General features: G+C 40.2%; 1 protein-coding gene across 1 annotated transcript in view; it reads right to left on the reverse strand.

The window, feature by feature from the left end:
- LOC117441153 (cytoplasmic phosphatidylinositol transfer protein 1-like) overlaps window positions 1-14,861 on the reverse strand; it is an 81,250-nt gene extending 66,389 nt beyond the window's left edge. Inside the window, exon 1 of the mRNA XM_034077387.1 lies at window positions 14,593-14,861. Coding sequence (XP_033933278.1) covers window positions 14,593-14,640 — 48 coding nt within the window. The 5' untranslated portion in view covers window positions 14,641-14,861. The remainder of the gene's footprint in view (window positions 1-14,592) is intronic.
- Window positions 14,862-19,976: the final 5,115 nt, after the last annotated feature.

Below are 19,976 nucleotides of genomic sequence, written 5' to 3' on the forward strand. Positions count from 1 at the left end.
AGATGTGTGTGTGTGTGTGTGTGTGTGTGTGTGTGTGTGTGTGTGTGTGTGTGTGTGTGTGTGTGTGTGTGTGTGTGTGTGTGTGTGTGTGTGTGTGTGTGTGTGTGTGTGTGTGTGTGTGTGTGTGTGTGTGTGTGTGTGTGTGTGTGTGTGTGTTTATTTCCCCCTATTTTAGTGTCCTCTTCAACTGAGTCAGCCCTGCTCATGGCTGATTTGTAGTGTGATTTGTCTGATGAAACAAACATGGATTTGAATTTAATGCTTTTAGATTAACGTACTGCCTAGAACCTGCATTGTAATTATTGCCCCTAGTATCTGAATGAATAGATAACATATTTCTTCTTGTTCCACCAGACATTATTATCCTCGTCTCTTATATTTCCCTGAACGTACACACATATACACACACTTCTGCCAGTCAATACATCTTAGCAGGCATTTTCGCTCCCTAATCCTCTAAATCACACTACAAATCAGCCATGAGCAGGGCTGACTCAGTTGAAGAGGACACTAAAATAGGGGAAAATAAACATACACACACATCTAGGCTAAGACACACGTACAGCGAGTAGGAACATCAATCCATACTCTTGTTTTCAGGAAAGAGTTGAAAACGTGACCTACGTTTACTTTACAGTCATGTGAGGGGCAATAATTCCACACACACACACACACACACACACACACACACACACAGAAGCCATTAAGATAAGACGTGGAGTTTAATAGCTTCATTTCAGCCAGCAATCAGTGATTTGATGATCTCTGTGTTCCTTTATCACAATTCCCTTGTGTAAAAGTGACTAAATGTTGATCCCACATCTTTCTCCGGGCTTGTATAGCACCACTGTCCCTTCAAAACTGTGTTCCTAAAAAAAGATCAACATACTGGGAACTGACACAAATTGGTTCAATTTCAGGGTGTCACCAGCACAGTTCTGAATCCGTGCAATTGGCCTCAAATGGCCGTCATGGGGGTTTTAAGTAATTATTTTCTCTGATAGATAGATCTACCCAAAAAAAGGTATCTATCTTTAGCAGCCACAGGATGAATCTCACCAAATGTTAAACGTGCATTCCATGAAGTCATCATGTCAAGTCAATATGAAAGCTGAGAAACACATGACAATAGAAACTGAAAAGATAAGCCATTTAGGGATTTAAGAAAAATAATGTTTCCTTGCGTCTCAGTAAGAATCTTGTGAAAAATATTACCTTATGTAAGTTTTAATATAGCTAGAGTAGCTGAAGTTGTTGAGTTAAAGGTTACTTTATGTCTACATTTTAAATTTGACTGGCATGGCTGTATGTGGAAATGTCGATCTCTGTCTGTCCACCGCATTGGTCCATATTTTAAACAGCTATTGGCTTCATTGGCATGAAATTTAGCAGATACATTTATAAAGCCTAGACCATTTATCAAGCTGGTTTGTAGACCCACGTGACAAATCCTGATGACTTTTGTGGCATCCGATTTCTCCTCTAGCGCCAACATGAGGTGGATATTTGTGTTAAGGAGTAAAATATGTCGTTAAAAATGTGTGGAAGTGTTGTGAAATTTGAAATTGTTATCTATGTTCCCTCAAAATTAGGATAACTATTCTGTTTCCCATTAACCTGAGCATGCTAACAAGCTAATCTGAGCTGCGGTAAACAATGTACCTGCTCGACATCAGCTCGTTAGCATTGTTGTGTTGAGTGATTGTGATTTGTTGAATTTGGTCAGAATGCATTTGCTTTGTTTTTAAATCTAATGTCAATAAATAGGCCCCTGAAATTCAACTCTGAGCAAAATGTGTCTCTCTAAGCAACAGAATCAGAATTGTGTTTACCTGGATTATCAGCACAGCTTATTTACCTTTATGTTATTGTATCTAAACACACATAGCTAGGAAGGAAATGCTCAGTGCTAAATCCCGGGTTTGGGGGATGGTGAGATTCCATCACCTGCCTCATTATTTGACAGTTATCCTAGGGATGGTCCGACACTATAATCACTATAATCCACCATCTATGTGGGTAATGGTAGGGATGGATGGTAATGGTTACCATAGAAACAAGTGATGATAATGAAATGCGTCAGCATATAGCTATCTATAGACGGTCTAATTTGTGTGTATGGGTGTGTGGGCTGAGCTGATAGTCCTTCTAAAGATGCATTACACCTGTGTGTGGGCGGAAGGCATAGCAGAACGATGACCAATGTGCATGAGTGTATTCTTATCCCGAGTGTAAAAGTATCTTCCGCAACTCACAGAGGAAGCACAGTGTTCGAAACAATCTAAAAAAGACTGTAAAAAGTATGTAAAATGATACATTATGTTAAATAGTACAATGTATTTTGTGCAAGTATTGACAAACCTAACAACTTAAGCCTTTCAGTTATTAAAAGAGCTTTTTAAAACAAACACACAAAACCTGCATATAAACATTAACTCTATTTTAAAGCTTTTGGAATTACAGTGCAGCCCAGTATCATCTTTCTTAACGCTAATATTAAAAAGCTGCTTAAAAAAACACTGGCAGCATTAAATCATAGATGACTTCCATTTCAACACTTCCCACCTTTTTTATATTTCATGTGACCACTAAAGTATATCAGCCTTTCTACATCTTACATTTTCTTTCCTGCTTGCATGTATTTTACAGAAAGTAACTTCTGCCAAACTTCCATCACAAGCTCCATCTGTCTGCACTTATCCCTTCTTGGTAAATCTTTCATTTGAATGTCTACAGACTTATTCAGAAAAGAAGGGAGAAAAAGCCACCAATGTCCCAGCTCTCCCTCCTTTTCTGCTGCACTTGTACCCTTTTTGAGATTCTCTGTAGAGTTAAAGGAGTGACTAGCATTTACGCCAGACGGACCAGTTGTCAAAAAACAACAGCGCTGTACCTTCCAACATGTACGCATACACAAAACACACTCCACACAACGGAAACCACAGAGTATGAGGGGACCACCAGCACATGAAATTAAATTTGATCAGATGACAACTCACGCTTCATATCCCCCAGTGGTAAAATCGAGTCTATAAATAAAGGCAACAGTGAACAATGAGAGTCAGGGCACAAACATGGCTGGCCTCTGATAGCGTAAAAAAACAAATACAAGGCAACTTTAAAGTCATTTTCAGGCTCAAGAGATACATTTGGTGAATGAATGGAGACAGTCATTTTAGCTACTTTTAGCACAATGATTTGTTTATTTCGAACTTGTGATAATGTTTCTTCTGAGTCTGTACCAAAGAGGTTCGCATTCAGGGCTGACCAGAGGTTAACAGTACAATTGCTTTTATCAGGAATCTGTTCAATAATTCAGGGATTGTGTAAATATGGTTGTGGCGGGACAAATGTACAGTCAAATATCCAGTTTGACCTGAGGGTGGCACACAACTGTATAGTACTTTTGTGGGCAAAGCTATACATGTTAAAATTAGATCAACCTATCAATCTAAACATTATGTTTTCAGGCTCAGCTGTAGCCTAGATAGGTTAAACTTTGCTACTACTAGCATGTTAACATCCAAGTCAAGAATTGCGCTATAATTGACATGCTAACATGTAATTGGATTAAGCTAGAATGCTGCGGGGCGGAAGTGATTGTTCAAGCAATACATTAGTCTGTTCAAAGAAAAATAATACCAGACATTGCTTATCTCTAGCTTTGCTAAGGTGAACTGTTTCAGAATTTGCGTCATATGCAGGCAATGCCTATGTTACACTGTAATGGAAATGTTCTCTATTTTCTAACATTAGCCAAGAAAGTAATGAGCATTCATTGATTTTTGAAAATAACCTTAAATTCAATAGTGAAATCATAATAAAATCTTACCAACTTGTCCGACACAGACTCAGACATTGACAAAAAGTACTTTGAGCAGAGCAGAAATGTGCCTTTATAACACCCATTATCAACATGCTTTAAAGTTTACCCTCAAACAGGTCTGCTGTTATAGCGCCATTATACCACATATAATACCCATGACTGTTTTCCCCCCAGGGCTCCACAGTGTATGAAAAATGTCAAACATGATAATCATTTCACTACTAATATTTGTATGCAGTATGACTTATAGGAGCCCAAGTACCATCTTGATGCCATTCACTGACTTTCCACGCGTCACAACTAAAGGTGAAAACACACTTCCAGGCAAAGAATAAACTGCTTCATGTTTCCTGTCAGAGCTGCTCAACCAAAGCCTGTAAAATCTCTTCTGATAAACAACAAAGAAAAGTGTGCTCGTCCACTTGTAGTAGGTGCTTGGATCAGTGCGGCAAATGAATTTCTGAATGTCAAGTGCTATAAAGAGGCTGTGAAGCTTCATCTCTCACATAATTCCATTAACTCACACTCATGTTCTGCCTCTCAGGCTTTTACCATATTTGTACATATTTGGGTGACATCCATTTTATACAAAAGGTCAATTTTCAATTAAACTAAAGACTAAATATAAGACAAAATCCTTTAGATGTTCTTGTACAACAAGTGAAAGCAAAACATTCCATTGTGAATCTTATGCAGCCATTCCTAAGAAACAGTGTAAGAATGCAAACACACAGTAGCAACAGTAAATCGTTATAGTGAAGATCATGTCTACATTGAAAACAGCACGAAAAGAAGTAGCTTTAAGAATTAGCTGCTTTGTCTCTATTTTCAGCCACATACGTATTTAGCAGCCGCCTTCAGACTGTGGCAGCTATAAAACTGCTTTTATTCCTCCTGTGATTTGCTGTTGCAGCGAGCGGAGAGATGGTGGAAGAAATACTCTTTTTGTTCTAGTGACACAAGGCAGTTGCATCCTTGAATAATTAACTGCAATACATGTTGCTATTTTCCATAGTGGATAAACCAGGGTAGTCATTAAGTTATTAATTATTATGATAAGACAGTTACAGCAGATTGGTGTTTTATTAAGGAAACTCACTTACAAAGTCAGACACTGCCAGCTAAAGCTTTATGGTTATTTTCCAAAAGTAAAAATCAAGCTTTTTCTCTCTTTTAGTATAATATGTAACAGATTTACTCTTCACAAGCATCCTGAGCATCTCATGGCCGGAGCGGTGGATGCTGTTGTTAAGATGGAGGACGTTGAACTTTTATTTAATTTCAAATAGGGATGCACGATATTGGTTTTTTGAAACCGATACCGATAACTTCCTGCTTCTCAAGACCGAAACCGATAATACAAAAAAAATTACGCCACTAATTATTTTAACGCGATTAACGCATGTGTATTTTTTTTACCTTGGCCGCCCCGTAGATTCAGAGCGCATCAAGTTTAAAATACCATCTACAAGCTGATGCTGACAGCCCCGCTCCTGCCGCCCGCTTGTGGCAGACCACACTTCCACGCTCACCGGCAGGCACCGACTGGCCATCGGGAGGACCGGGAGGGTGTGTGTGGTCCGAGCGAGTGAGAGAGACCTTACGTGCATTGTTGTTGTTAGCATCTGGTGCTAGCTAGCTGCGCTAACGGATATAAGGAGCTGTTTAAATGAAAACAGAGGAGCGACATTTCGCCACAACTGCGCCGAGCACTTGACTTTATGCAGGAAGCCAGACAGTGGGACATTGTACGAAAAGTCAGCACACTCAGCAACATGATTGCAGCGTCCAGGCAGCTCTGATTCGAGCATATGCCTTGATTTGCACATAGCTCCAACGCGCGCGCAGACACACACTTTGTATTATTGTCTTCGTACGCTTTTAACACACCATCGTAGCGACGGCGATGTTTCAGATGACTGATCAGGTTCGAAGTATTAGGGAGCGCTGGATTTGTGAAGAACTCCCCTCTTCCTAAACCACTAATACCACATTACTGGCAAAACGGGAGGAGCCGAGTGAAAAACAAGCGCCCCTCATCCCAATCCACCCACACCGCAGTATTTTTTCTTTTTTTTTACCCAAAAAATATATTGTATATTATCGGGGCTATTGATACTGGTATCGGGTTTATCGGGATGACGTCATAATTCCTAATATCGGACTGATAATTATCGGGCCGATAATTATCGTGCATCCCTAATTTCAAACCTTTATTTATGCAGGTGAATCCCATTGAGATCATTAGCCGCGTTCACACTGCGGTACTTTTCCCACAAAGGTTCATGCGAACTTAGTTCATGATCGCGTTCACACCAAAAAGAGCCGGTACTAAAAGTAGTTCATGCGAACGTTTTTACCCCCTCGAAAGTCCCTGCTAGAGAGCAGGGACTTTCGAGCGGCTCTTTTTTGAGAAAAGAGCTATATTCCTGATTGGCTGGGCGAATTGAAACCACGCCCCGTAAAACTCCCAAAAAGTTTTGTGAAGCCGCCATTTTATTATCCTCGCATTAGCATTATTAGCATTAGCATAGCGCAGAAACGCAGAGAGACTAACTTATGGCAACACAAAATAAAACATGGGAGCGGTGGAGATGAGGAGGTGTCGGCGTTCTGGCAATTTACTCGGAAGGCTTCAGTAGAAGCCGCTGGGACTCCCAGCAGCTTCTACGGAAGCCAGTCCCCAACTCCGGGGTCTTCCGGCCGGGGACTTTGGGCGGCAGTATACGCCGTGAAGTGGTTTGCGGCCTGCCAGTAAACCCAAAGCAGAAGCAGAAGAAGTGACGTCAGCGGCTTCATTTGCCTAATCCACCCCCAGGGACTTTTTCTGGTGTGAACGCGATCTGTACTTAGTTCATGCGAACTAAAGAGTTCGCATGAACTAAGTTCGCATGAACCTTTGTGGGAAAAGTACCGCAGTGTGAACGCGGCTCTTGATCTCTTTTTCAAGGGTGACCTGCTGCAAGTAGGTTCCACATGAATACATATAAACTAGTGGTGCACGATAATTATCGGCCCGATAATAGGAATTATGACGTCATCCCGATAAACCCGATAAAAGTATTAATAGCCCCGATGATATACAATATCTTTTTTGGGTACAAAAAAAAGAAAAACATACTGCGGTGTGGGTGTATTGGGATGAGGGGCGCTTGTTTTTCACTCGGCTCCTCCCGTTTTGCCAGTACTGTGGTATTAGTGGTTTAGGAAGAGGGGAGTTTTTCACAAATCCAGCGCTCCCTAACTCATGCCTGGCTGTGACGTAAATGGTGTGCGGCCGTGAAGCCAGGACAGTAAACAAACTAGTAGTATGGACTATTTCAAAGTTTCAGAGTTATATAGTTCGCTTGCTATTTGTAACAAATGCAATGCAGAAGTTCCACGAGGAGGGAAAAAGGCAACGAGCTACAATACTTCCAACCCGATTAGTCACCTGAAACATCGCCATCGCTACGATGGCGTGTTAAAAGCGTACGAAGACGCCTGCGCTGCTAAACTAGCGGCAAATCCAAAGCCAGCTGTAAAGGCACCGGGGCTTTTACCTATCGACGACGAGGCTTTTGAAAAAGGCAAGAAGTTTGCCAGATTTGTTTGGGAAAATAAATATGGTGTAGAGCCGATGAATGGGAGTCGGAGGCGGTGTGTTCAGTATGGAACTCCACACTTTATTATCAAAGAACATTCAGACAGGTTAAGACATTAGTTTATTACTTGTTGTGAAGCTAGCATGAATGAACCTAGCTTCCGGTGCCCTCTCTAACGGGTCCGTGTTACAACACAATAACCAGAGGTGAATTATGTCCCATCACGTGGCACCACAATGGTCACTTTGAAGAGTCAAAACTGTTCTTGGCTTTGTTTTGTTCATAGTAGTAATGCTCATGTCATTTGCTCACTACTAGTCTTTTTTTTACCACCAGGTGTGCAAAAACTATATATATATATATATATATATATATATATATATATATATATATTAGGGCTGTCAAGTTAACGCGTTAATAACAGGTTAACGCAAAAAAAAATTAACGCCACTAATTATTTGAACGCGATTAACGCATGTGTATTTTTTTCCTTGGCCGCCCCGTAGTTTCAGAGCGCATCGAGTTTAAAATACCATCTACAAGCTGATGCTGACAGCCCCGCTCCTGCTGCCCGCTTGCAGCAGACCACACTTCCACGCTCACCGGCAGGCACCGACTGGCCATCGGGAGGACCGGGAGGGTGTGTGTTTGTGTGGCCCGAGTGAGGCGAGAGAGAGACCTTACGTGCATTGCTGTTGTTAGCATCTGGTGCTAGCTAGCTGCGCTAACGGATATAAGAGCTGTTTAAATGAAAACAGAGGAGCGACATTTCGCCACAACTGCGCCGAGGACTTGACTTTATGCAGGAAGCAGACAGTGGGACATTGTAGGAGAAGTCAGCACACTCAGCTAGTGTTAATGCGCGCAACATGATCGCAGCGTCCAGGCAGCTCCCGTTCGAGCATATGCCTTGAGTTGCACATAGCTCCAACGAACCAACACACACACACTTTGTATTGTATGAGAGAGGTTCCAGGTTGTTGTGTTTAATATTCATGAGAATATTTGTCATTGTTCAAATGATAATAAACATTAGCATAAAGCATATTTGTCCACTCATATGTTGATAAGAGTATTAAAAACTTGAAAAATATTCCTCTAAGGTACATTTAGAACAGATCAAAAATGTGCGATTAATCGCGATTAACTATGGACAATCATGAGATTAATCGCGATTAAATATTTTAATCGACTGACAGCCCTAATATATATATATATATATATATATATATATATATATTATTATCGGTTATCAGTATCGGTCTTGAGAAGCAGGACGTTATCGGTATCAAAAAACCAATATCGTGCATCCCTAATATAAACATAACAGAAAAAAAGGACATCCTACAGCATATTTACAAAATACGTACTTTAACCCCTATTAGAGACAATGAAGATGTTTTCTGTATGGTGTATGTATGCATTTTACTTTCAAATAATAGAAGCAAGCACGCTTCTGCTCAAAGTGCGTTCAAGAGAGAGACACATTTAAAATGGATAAATCAATCTCTTCTCCTGAAAGGCGTGACAGTCTCATGTAACTCTTTATAAAAACAGCCTTTGAGTCAGTGGACGCACATGCACTAACACACATACATGCACATACACAAACATGCATGCAGACACACACACACACATCCATCTAGGAAATGAGAATAGGCCTCATTCGTGGATAATGGTCCATCACAACCCATGATGGAGTAAATGGAAGTAAACGGGATGTTGATTGAATCACAGCATTGTCATGAATACCAGATGGCAAAAAAGGCCTTGCACTTTTACATGACACCAAAGCAATAAACGGCTTTTACAGAACCCATTTTGTAAACAAACCCTGGAGTAGATGGGAGGCGTCTATACATAAAAATAGAAAGCTTGGTAGTGAATGGATGGGGTAGAAGGGTTTATGAATAATACTATAAACGGGTACAAGAGAATTTCCCTACTAGGTAGGTAAAGTCTCACTTTACACAACTTTAGATCATATTTCATTACATCATGTATTATACATGCAGGAACACCCAGTCCTCCTAGGAGAGTGACCTCTTTAATTACCTTGCCTTAAAGAAACCGTTTAATTTGTCTAGAGAGAGTCCTCATCGAACTATAGCACATTTGTTCTCACTGCTTTTCAGCTTTCCCAGCCTGTGGATATGAATTGAACTGCTGGCGTCATGGAAACATGCTCTGAGATTTGACAAAGGCAACCAATTTTGTCGAAGAGCCCTTAATAAAAAGGACTAACATACTATTTTTTCTATAACATGAATGAAGTATAGACACTTCTGCCAACGCTGAAAAACTGTTTTATCCATTTAAGCCATGGAGAGTAGTGTTGCTTGAAATGGTTTAAATTCTCAAAGTCATGCTTGACAGCTGAAACGATATCTGTCCAACATGAACACTTCCTTTTACATCTATGACATATAATCCCTCCTGGCAGAAAGCGCAAATATGACACAGCAGTTCTAATCCTTACAATACTTTATAGGTCCACTAAAATGCAATACCAGCACAAATGATTCTCTGTGGTATATGTGTTTTCACCTGTCTTCCAGCATACAGTGTGATTCCAAATGAGGCTTAGGTAATGTGTACAAACTCTAAGAGTGTTTGGCGTGGGGCACAATACATTGTAAGATATGAATTCTCTTGAGATGCCTTGGCCTTTAAAAATGCCAGTGTGAGCCTGCAACCCAGGTGTCCTTCCAGCCATTCATCCGGCCATTCATTTGAGTCGCCTGTCCCCACATCCTGCCATTTATACAGCCATCCATCCCAAAGTCAATCCATCCCTTCAGCCTGCCAACAGAACAAGCAACTTCCCTTGGTTAAACAGGCAAAGCCAAAACAAATGTCTTTCTTTAATTCTTAGATTGAACCAACTAGTCAAGGTCTGCTGAATAAACCCACATGGGATCAAGTAATTCTGTGATGACTAATCAGGGTTTGTAAACAATTGTAAATTATTTTGTACATTTGACAGCCAATGTTCCCCAACACGTTTCTCAGAGCGGTTACTGCCAGAGCTAACACCCAGTCAAACATCCGTATGGCAAAAAGTAGGACAGTCTATTAACTACTTCGAAGATTCAAAACACATGGATGTTAACTTAGCTTTCAATGAGAATCTTATTATTGGCTTTCACTGAATGTCATTATGCTCCGAGTCATATGGTTAATGGAATAAGTGTAACCTTCTTCAAGAAGACCTGCTTTAGTTTAGTTTTTTCCCTGTGAAAACCTCATTTAGTTGATAACCTCCGAGTGCTAGCGCGATTCAAAGCGTTCTCCTATGCTCTTTTCACTGCACTGACCAAGCTGTTAATCTGAAGTCAAAGTTGAAATAAAAACTTCAGATTTATCAACCAAGGCCATGTTAAAGGTGAATACAGGTTTTGAAAGCGGGCATGCTGTATAGTAAATGACAGTGACTCAGGTCAGCCGCAGCTTGGGCGATGTCAGCTGATTTTTGTGAGCTGGAAAAGCTGCATGTCAGCCAAAGAAAGGGAGGTGCAAGTGAGAGCTACTGCAGAAGAGAAAGACATAATGGTCAGAGGACACAGAGAATGGGGAGAAGAAACGCATCCATCTGTGTCTCCCATAATGCATCACCTCTCTATCCCTCCCAGGGAGAACATAGGGGTAGTGGTTGCTGAATGAGCTGCTTACACGAGAAGAACGGAGCAGATTTTTCCCAAATGGACTGAAAGAGGGAATACATTATTTCTTTGCTAAATGGTTCTGGTCAGTGTTAAAACTAATCTTGGCTGAGGTAGATCTTTAAACCAATTAACTGAACTAGACTGATTGAACTTCTTTAAAGTCACAGACTTTATGCACCTGAATTCTTTGATTTGGTTATTGTGAGACATCGTGGCCCATCTTATTACCCAATGTTTTCATTGTTCAGTAGTGTTTCCAAGTTCAATTTAAAATCCTAGAAGATATATAGCCCATTTTCCATAATTGCAGGGAGAATAGTATTGTTCTTGGTAAAACATGTATACATGCAACCCTTTGGCAACCTCACAACAATCAGCAATGTAGTCTGAGGGAAGCCTGAGTTTCCTTTACAGAAATAGTTTCAGACTATGTAAACATTCCTATTCACTTTCTAGTCTATGATAGATGACAAAATCAATAACCCTATTACATACAAAGCTACAGCCATCAGCCAGTTATCTTATTATAGCACAGAGGGAGAAAGCTAGCCTGGTACTTTCCAGGATTTTCTGGCCCTGAGCAGTGACTTCCAAATATCTCCAATGTTTGCCAGGTTACCTCATGATATACTCCAGATGACAATAACCCCCAGTAGAAACAGAAATTGTGATTTTCACCATTTTGTGTTTGTGAGGAATAAACAAGATATGACGTGTTTTATAGATGTTGGTATGTGGAATTTTTACTCTGTTGAGTCATTACTTTTAAGTTTTTGTTTGAAGTATGAATGACGAACGAGTTAATGGAGAGCAAAGGCAGCAGTAACATGACAGGCACACACCCAGACAGGCAGGGGGGATTAAGAGGACAGAGAAAGGAGGCTCACAGAACAGCTCATACTCTCCGGTATTGCTTTATGATTTCTTCTGCGTGTATGGAGTTTTTTTAAACTTGTAGAAACAAGGGATAGCCAGTCTAACATTTCCAGTCGTACGGCTGTGATGAGTCAACACAGCTGACAGTAATCCCTTCCCAGAGAATATACACAGAGAGACGTGACCTCGCACATCCCCATGACTCCAAATCTAAGCACACAAAACATTGCATAAGAGCATGACACTGGGGAATTTCAAAGACGAAAAAATTCCAAGAACTTCCAGCTATACTATCAGTCCTCCATCCATCCTCTCTGCCATACTTCTGTCTCCATCTCCGGAATCTATCAGCAGTTACCAAGTTGTTTAATCTTAGTTGTCATTCTATTCTTATTTCTCTTTTGTCTCTCCCACAGGATGGACAGGACATTTTGACTTTGAGGAGACGAGGGATGACACTCAGCGCAATGTGTGCATCCATGATAAGAAAAAAAGAGAAACAAAACGAGCTCCTCTATTTGTCTTCCCCTGACCAATAAGGAGGCTTATTTCTAAGTGAGGACTGTCAACAAACAATGACGCCCTGTTTCCTGGGATTTATCCAAATAGGGCATTATGTGGTAACAGATAACAGCTAGAATATGATCTTATGCATCCATTTTACTTTTTAAAGGTGACAATGACTACACAGTTAATTTAATTTTAAGCAGATTTAACGGTTTTCTAAACCATAAACTAGACACGTATATCAGGTATTAAAGTTCGGCCTGCATTGTGAAGGAAGAATTTTCTTTTCTGTAGCGATTCTACTGTAAGTGACAGGAAGTTGCATACATCCTGCAAGTGGAAAGAAAAAAATAAAGACAGAAAGATGAATCATGAATTAACTGAAGTTAATCCCTGCATTAACAGACATCAATAGGGTATTCAATGCTGTGTTTTGAATTTTGGTGGTGAGATAACACATTTGTTCAAGTGTGATCACAGATTGAGCCTTTAATTACACAGTTCTTGCTTCTCATGACATCCATCTGTTCACAAGATCAACGGACATGACAAACAAGCTCTCACTACTCCCCAGGGCTTGAAATACACACATGGTGAAGGCTCAAGGTTGAATTACTGAACGAAAAACGTATGTGTGAATGCAAACACACCTGATGCACATACATGAGTCACACACACACATTGCAAAGGTATTTAAGGCGCCAAGCAAGAAGATCTGCATGCGCATTTCTATAATTACACCCTTATATTAGAAGGTGACATTTCCTTTTTGACCACAGCTTTCTGCATGAGTCAGTGGTGGAACGCCTGTATCACAGCTTGGAGCACTAGTGGCAGCAAGAGGACGTTTTTTCTTTAATTTGACAAGAGTTACCTCTGTATGTGCAATCATATTGTTAGCCTTTAACACAAAAGAGAGATGCATTTCAGTGATCTCCTTAATTCTACAATACTTTTGAAAAGTCTTACAAAAAATATTACATTGAGTTGGTGGACCGAATAGCAAGATATTGAAGTGACGGAAGCTGAAAAGATTAGCAAGAAAGTATTTTGTCTTTTTCATCTCTAGCTTTGCTTGCTAAAAATTACTTATTTTTGAAATGCCCTAATTATTTGGTCAAGGAGCTGCTTGTTATATGTGATTCTTCTCTCGAGGTTAACCAATCTAATTGGGGTTTACATCATAGTCTCTGGATTGACTAGATGCCAGTGGTCACAGTGCTCTGCAACCAGACCATTGTTCCACCTGACTACTAGCCCTCAGCTAGAATAGAACCAGACAAGAACCCCCAACGGATCACAACAACACATGGGTGTTGTTAATTTAAAAGACAAGTGCTGTTGTCCTGTATGGCATACATGCAAGGACAAGAAAGCAATCACTTTCACCCCCACCATTTCCATCTTTCTAATTTTAGACTAGAGTTTTGAGACCAAATAAACACAAATGCTTAACACAGACAATGGCTCTTTCTTTGTATCATCAAGCAATGCTGCAGAAGTGCAACTGCTAGTGGTATAAAACAACCCTAAATGCTGAAACCATAGCTCTGCATTGCGTTAGTCTAATCATCTGCAACCAATAGGGTAAAATGAAATAAATGCATAATTTACAAGGGAGTTCTATGGTGCTGATCAACGAGGTATTCTAATAATAATGATAATCTGCAATTGTATTAGATCTGTCCACTTTAGAATATATTTGTTTTAGATAAAAGTATTTAATAGAGAGCTTGAAGTGTACAGCCCTGGCTGTTATTAAGTTTTTTAAATAAGCTTTAAAAAAGGGATGATTTAAGTTATTTTCCGCGTAATCAAACTAAAAGTAGTGATTAGCACTAGACGTCAATCTGGGGTTAGCGCCGCGGGCTTTTAAAAAGGCACCACACACACATGTTAGACGGAATATTGTCAGAGAAAAAGAAAGGCAGAACGTGAGGAACTGATACTCAAATAAGTACTTCAAGTTTATCTTGTAGCCTTTTCAATGCAATTCTCAGACATCCTGCCACATGTCTGGGACAGCAAACACAACGGTTTAGCTGTCTGAGTGGTCTGAAAAAAGCAGTCAGAGGTAAAAAATGACACAAACAAGTTCACATAGACATTAAAAAAAGACTACAAAAAAACTCACCTCCTCCACAGTGAGGGGCATGCATATCCTGTACTCCTTCAGCAACATCTTCCCCCTCCGCGCGTCTCTTGAATGTATTCACAATGTGTCAAACCAGCCCAGTAAACGTTCCCTCCGACGGGATGTGTGTAATATCTGGAGACGTGTCAGAGCATGTGGTGGGATGGTTTGTCCGGGTTAAGAAATGCACCCCGAGTTACGTTTGAGTTCTTTCATTGGAACCAGCGGTCACTCTCTCCGGCAAGGAACGCGAGGGCAGAAATGAGCTCGGTCAGGATCGTCCCCTCCTATCATGCTGATAGTCAAGCTAAGAACAGCACCGGAACACATAGGATCCTGGTCTCCAAAATAAGGGTGTGCAATATATCACTACGAGAAAATTAAAATACACTGGAGATATCCCTGTTGAATATTCTTTTGATTCTTATATAGTCTAAACATGTATAAGCTGGTAACACTGAACACTCAATTAGACTAGATTTCTATAGATTTTAAACAACTGCGTCTACAATCATTAAACTGCATGCCTTGTTTTAGATTTACTTGATGTATTTTAATAATACTTTTATAACTATTTATTCAAACAAAATATGTTTAGCTAATTCTAGCATTATTTCAAGGCCCTCCTTAAAGTTGATAGGAAGCTAAAATGAAGATTGATGAGCTTTATCATGTGCACATGAAATGTCTTTCTTTACTTTGAAAATAAAGTATAGCGGCCAAAATCATATAGAAATAAAACAGATAATTAACATAAGATAATACAGCCGCTGAGGCACTAGTTAGCAGATCTTACGCAGGGCAATGATCCAGGTCCAGACAAGATTCTCCATTTGTGCAGTTTATTCCGATAACAAAGTACAACGGACAGGTTTCCTATATCCCTTTCCTTATCCCTTTCCTTATCCCTTTCCTTATCCCTTTCCTATGGCTTTCCTTTGTGTGGCTTGAAACACCCTGGTAAAAAAAACAGTTTGCCTACTAGTGCTTTGGCTCCCACCTCCACCTGTCTCCAATATATACAATTACACCAGGTGCTCTAATCACCCAGTGCCCAAAACATGCCTTCAAAATAAAAGCATAGAAACTACTTTAATTTATGAGACTAACTAAGAATACATTTACAATAAACACTATAAAACAGCAAGAAAATAAATGTTAAACTATTAAATAATATAAAGAGATACATAGCTCCAACATTCCGGCCCCTAATTGTGGCCAGTGTAAACACACAATTACTTACATATATATATATATATATATATAAATAAATGGAGCTATACTCTATCTTTATCCTAACCATACAAATAATCGTCTATGGTCTTCAGGCAACAGCTTCCTGGAAAAGAAATGGAGAGAAAGAAAAATAGTCTAAAGAAACAGAAAGAATAAATGTTCATGATGCTACGCTGCTGCATCCAGGAGCAGGCGGATCCTTAAACAGGTCTCTCCATGACACTGGTCTTCATTTGGGGCTCACAGAGCTGACCAATCCTTTTCCGTCCGTCCTTCTCTTCATCCAGGGTCCACTTGTATTTGCAATGAAGAACATATCTCCCGTTGGAAATTATTTTCTGAGCCTTTTCTGTTCACTCTGTCATCCAAATCCTCTTCATAAGGAGGCTCCTCTGTGTCTCCATCACTGTTCACACAATCTATCTTGAGGTTGGAAAGCATTTCTTCAACCTGTGTTTCGGTCTGATGTTTATGACTTTGTTGACTCTCTGATGTCTTGGAGCTGGTCTCTTCTTTGTGGTTTCTTCCCTGCTCCTCACTCTGTTCAGCAGGAAAGCAGTGCTTTTCCCATTGCACTGCTGACGTTTTTTCTTTTGAATCATGATGAATGTGAAGTTTGATGAGCATCTTCTCTTGTTGTTCCACTGCAAGCTGGGAGGTTACTACAACAGGGCAGCCAGAGCTGAATCCATTGTCCTGTCCACCGGCCCCAGTATGAACACTTGTCTCTGACTGTCCAGATGAAACATGTGCTTTGTTGAAGGATGTGCCCGTGTCCTCATCTTCAATGTGAAGGGCTGACAGTTGCTTCTGGTGACACACACTGCACTTCAAATATCTCCAACAGTCTTTGCTTATGTGACCAGCAGGGCAAACAAAACTAGATCCATCCATCTTTATGGAATTTGTTTCCTCATTTTCTATTTTCATATTGAAGCTTGTGTATCCTGTGAGTGATGGTTGTGTTGGAGAGAAAAAGTTGTAGTTTGGGGCAGAAGGAAACTTTATCTTTTCAGATTTCTGTTTGTTACCATTTTCCACAGATCCTTTCGATCCACGCCTCGAGTGGATTTTCAGTATGTCAATTTTGGCATTGAGTGCAGTCAGTTTTAGGTCAAAAGCAAGTTTTGTCTTTTCTTTTCTAAGCTCCTCCTCTTGGGCTTCCAATGCATGCTTCCTCTTCAATGCAGCCATGCGTTCTTTAAAGACTGCTAAATCAGCTTCAGCTTTGGTTATTGCAGATGATCTGTATGATAATCTGACTACTTTCTGTGGTCTGGAATTACTGACCTTTAACATAACATGTGTGGTGCAATGTCCTTAGGATTTACCTCGTCAGAAGATCCACTTCTGTCCTGTGATGTGACGTCTTGCATCGTTTTTCTTTGATTGGCGTTATTTAAATATCCAAATATGTTATTTTAATCCACAGGAGAAAACGGTGATGCATGCGCATGCCTGCGCGTCGGAGTGCGTAATCACTGTGTGCACCAAATATTAATCCAGCAGTAGTAGCTATCTATCTATCTTTCTATCGATCTATATCTTTTTCTGTCTTTCCATCCATCCATATATCTATCCACTCGTAGGGTCAAGTCATTCTTCAATACGAAAATTATTTTGAAAACGGATGTGAGTTTGCCTTATGCCAGGTAGCTGCAAATTGGTCTATTCTGTATACCGCCACAAATACGAAAAGCAAAAAGTACAACTTTCTGATAAACAAAATAATGTGCTTTTTCAGAGTGAAGTTCCGTGAGACCGCACCACCATGGTAAAGAAGGTTTTGAGTTGGATAATCAACAGACATTCTCTCCCGTCTTCTTCCTCAGTTTCAGTCTGTGAGTCAGAAGAAGGGTAGCGTATTTCCAAGTCCTCTCCCTTGGCCACAGGGTTTTACTTAGGGACCATCAATAAATTACTCTTAAAAACACACAAAACCAATGTTATTTTCAATACACCTGTGCAAACTTGCATGAAGGGAAAATGTGTCTACAGAGTATGCTACCACTTCCATGTCATGTGACAAGTGATTCAAAACATATACCAAATATTATTAAACTGGACACATTCAGTAAGACACAACTCTTTAATTGGAGTTTGGTATTTCTTCTGTCTTATTTGAATATTATTGGGAACATTTGAAAAAAAGTCTTGAATCTATTAACCCTCCTATTGTCTTCGCCCCCCCCCCCCCCCCCCTTACTTTGGTGTTCGTGGTCAAATTTGACAGGTCCTGTTTTAACTGCTATTACATTAATCATCACCACATTTCATTTAACACCCTTTCAAACTGTAAATATTGTATCAGACTGATATACATGAACAACTGCAGTAAATATACAAAGAATAGACACTGAACATGTATTGCGTGTGCCAGGTGTGATCCATGTGGGCACATAAGAGCGGAAAATGTGTCCAAGTGTGTGTGTGTGTGTGTGTGTGTGTGTGTGTGTGTGTGTGTGTGTGTGTGTGTGTGTGTGTGTGTGTGTGTGTGTGTGTGTGTGTGTGTGTGTGTGTGTGTGTGTGTGTGTGTGTGTGTGTGTGTGTGTGTGTGTGTGTGTGTCAAGTGTGATTCACATAAGGGGGGATTGGGCACATAAGGGGGGGGGGGAAACATCTAGAGTATGTGTGTGTGTGTGTGTGTGTGTGTGTGTGTGTGTGTGTGTGTGTGTGTGTGTGTGTGTGTGTGTGTGTGTGTGTGTGTGTGTGTGTGTGTGTGTGTGTGTGTGTGTGTGTGTGTGTGTGTGTGTGTGTGTGTGTGTGTGTGTGTGTGTGTGTGTGTGTGTGTGTGTGTGTGTGTGTGTGTGTGTGTGTGTGTGTGTGTGTGTGTGTGTGTGTGTGTGGGTGGGTGGGTGGGTGGGTGTTTGTGTGTGTGTTTTATCTGGTCCGGATGGTTACTAATTCCTTTTCTTTATGGCGGTCATTTTTGACCGGGAACACCATGGGTGTTACAAAGTTGACTAAATCATCCAAAATGTAATGAAAGTGGTGATCAGCTATTATGTTCAAATGTCTGTGAAGGATATCATAAAGCCTTAATGCAATCGAATCGATGCAAATTGATGAAAGTAGTAAATCGGCCAGATTTGACCGGAAGACAAGAGGGTTAATTGTTGCATGTCCCAGTGTCTCCAAATCAATGCAGCATTGTATTTCTACATTGGCCAAGTAGGACACATCTATGTTTAAGGGTTTAAGGGTTAAAAGTTTTGTTGCATCAAAACCTAAGATACCTAAGACCTAAGATAAACTGCAGATTTTTCTTCAAAAAATATTAATTGAAAATAGAAGGTGGACCAATATCCAATACAAGAGATGTGTCCTTTTTATTTATTTTTGTTAGGCCCGTTGATCTCAAGTCCTTGGGCCAAATTACATTGAAAATAAATGTGCCACAGCAACATTTCCGTAAGAAACGTTCATTTAAAACAAGTATAGCCTACTGACATAAAAAAGAGGTTTGTCTTTTCTGTCCATTGTAGAAATAATATCTGGTATGGTTTGAGAGTGCCTTACGTAAAGCTATTTAAATATCACTGAAATAATCTTCCATTGCACATTTTTGTAATATCAATTCATAAATCAGTGATTAATAAAGGTGTCGCCCGAAATAAAAATACATTGTAGGCTACTTTATTAGGCATAATTGTCAATAAAAAATGGTCATGTTATACAGAGTTATTATATGTTTTTTGACATTCAGTGGGTAATTTGTTGAAGGTCCCTCAGTGAAACACTGGTTAAAATAGTATATGGGTTAAAAGCGTAGACTGTACGGTTAAAAGAGCTGCGTCCTCTACTGCTGACAGTCTGTGCAACTGAGTGAGAGGTCCGGAATAAATGTCTGTCGGAAATAAAAAACCAAAGCTAACCCCACCTTTTCAAAGTCACATTTTAAGGTTGTTGTTTTTAGAGTAGGTCAGAAAAAAACAAGTTCCAGGTAAAAGACGCTCTCCTGTTTTGATATACTTCTTGTAAAAGCAGCTTGCAGATGCATCGGAACATTTAAGCGGTTATCAGCGCCCCCAGCCCTTCCTCTTCTCGGCCTGCTGAAATGCGACGCGTTGGCTACTTGCGGGAAACAGGTCGATTGAACCACAGCTCAGGAAACATCATTTCACTTCACTGCTGCTGCACATTCACTC

The sequence above is a fragment of the Pseudochaenichthys georgianus genome, chromosome 1 (genome assembly GCF_902827115.2).
Source record: "Pseudochaenichthys georgianus chromosome 1, fPseGeo1.2, whole genome shotgun sequence".
In the NCBI taxonomy this organism is placed as follows: Eukaryota; Metazoa; Chordata; class Actinopteri; order Perciformes; family Channichthyidae; genus Pseudochaenichthys; species Pseudochaenichthys georgianus.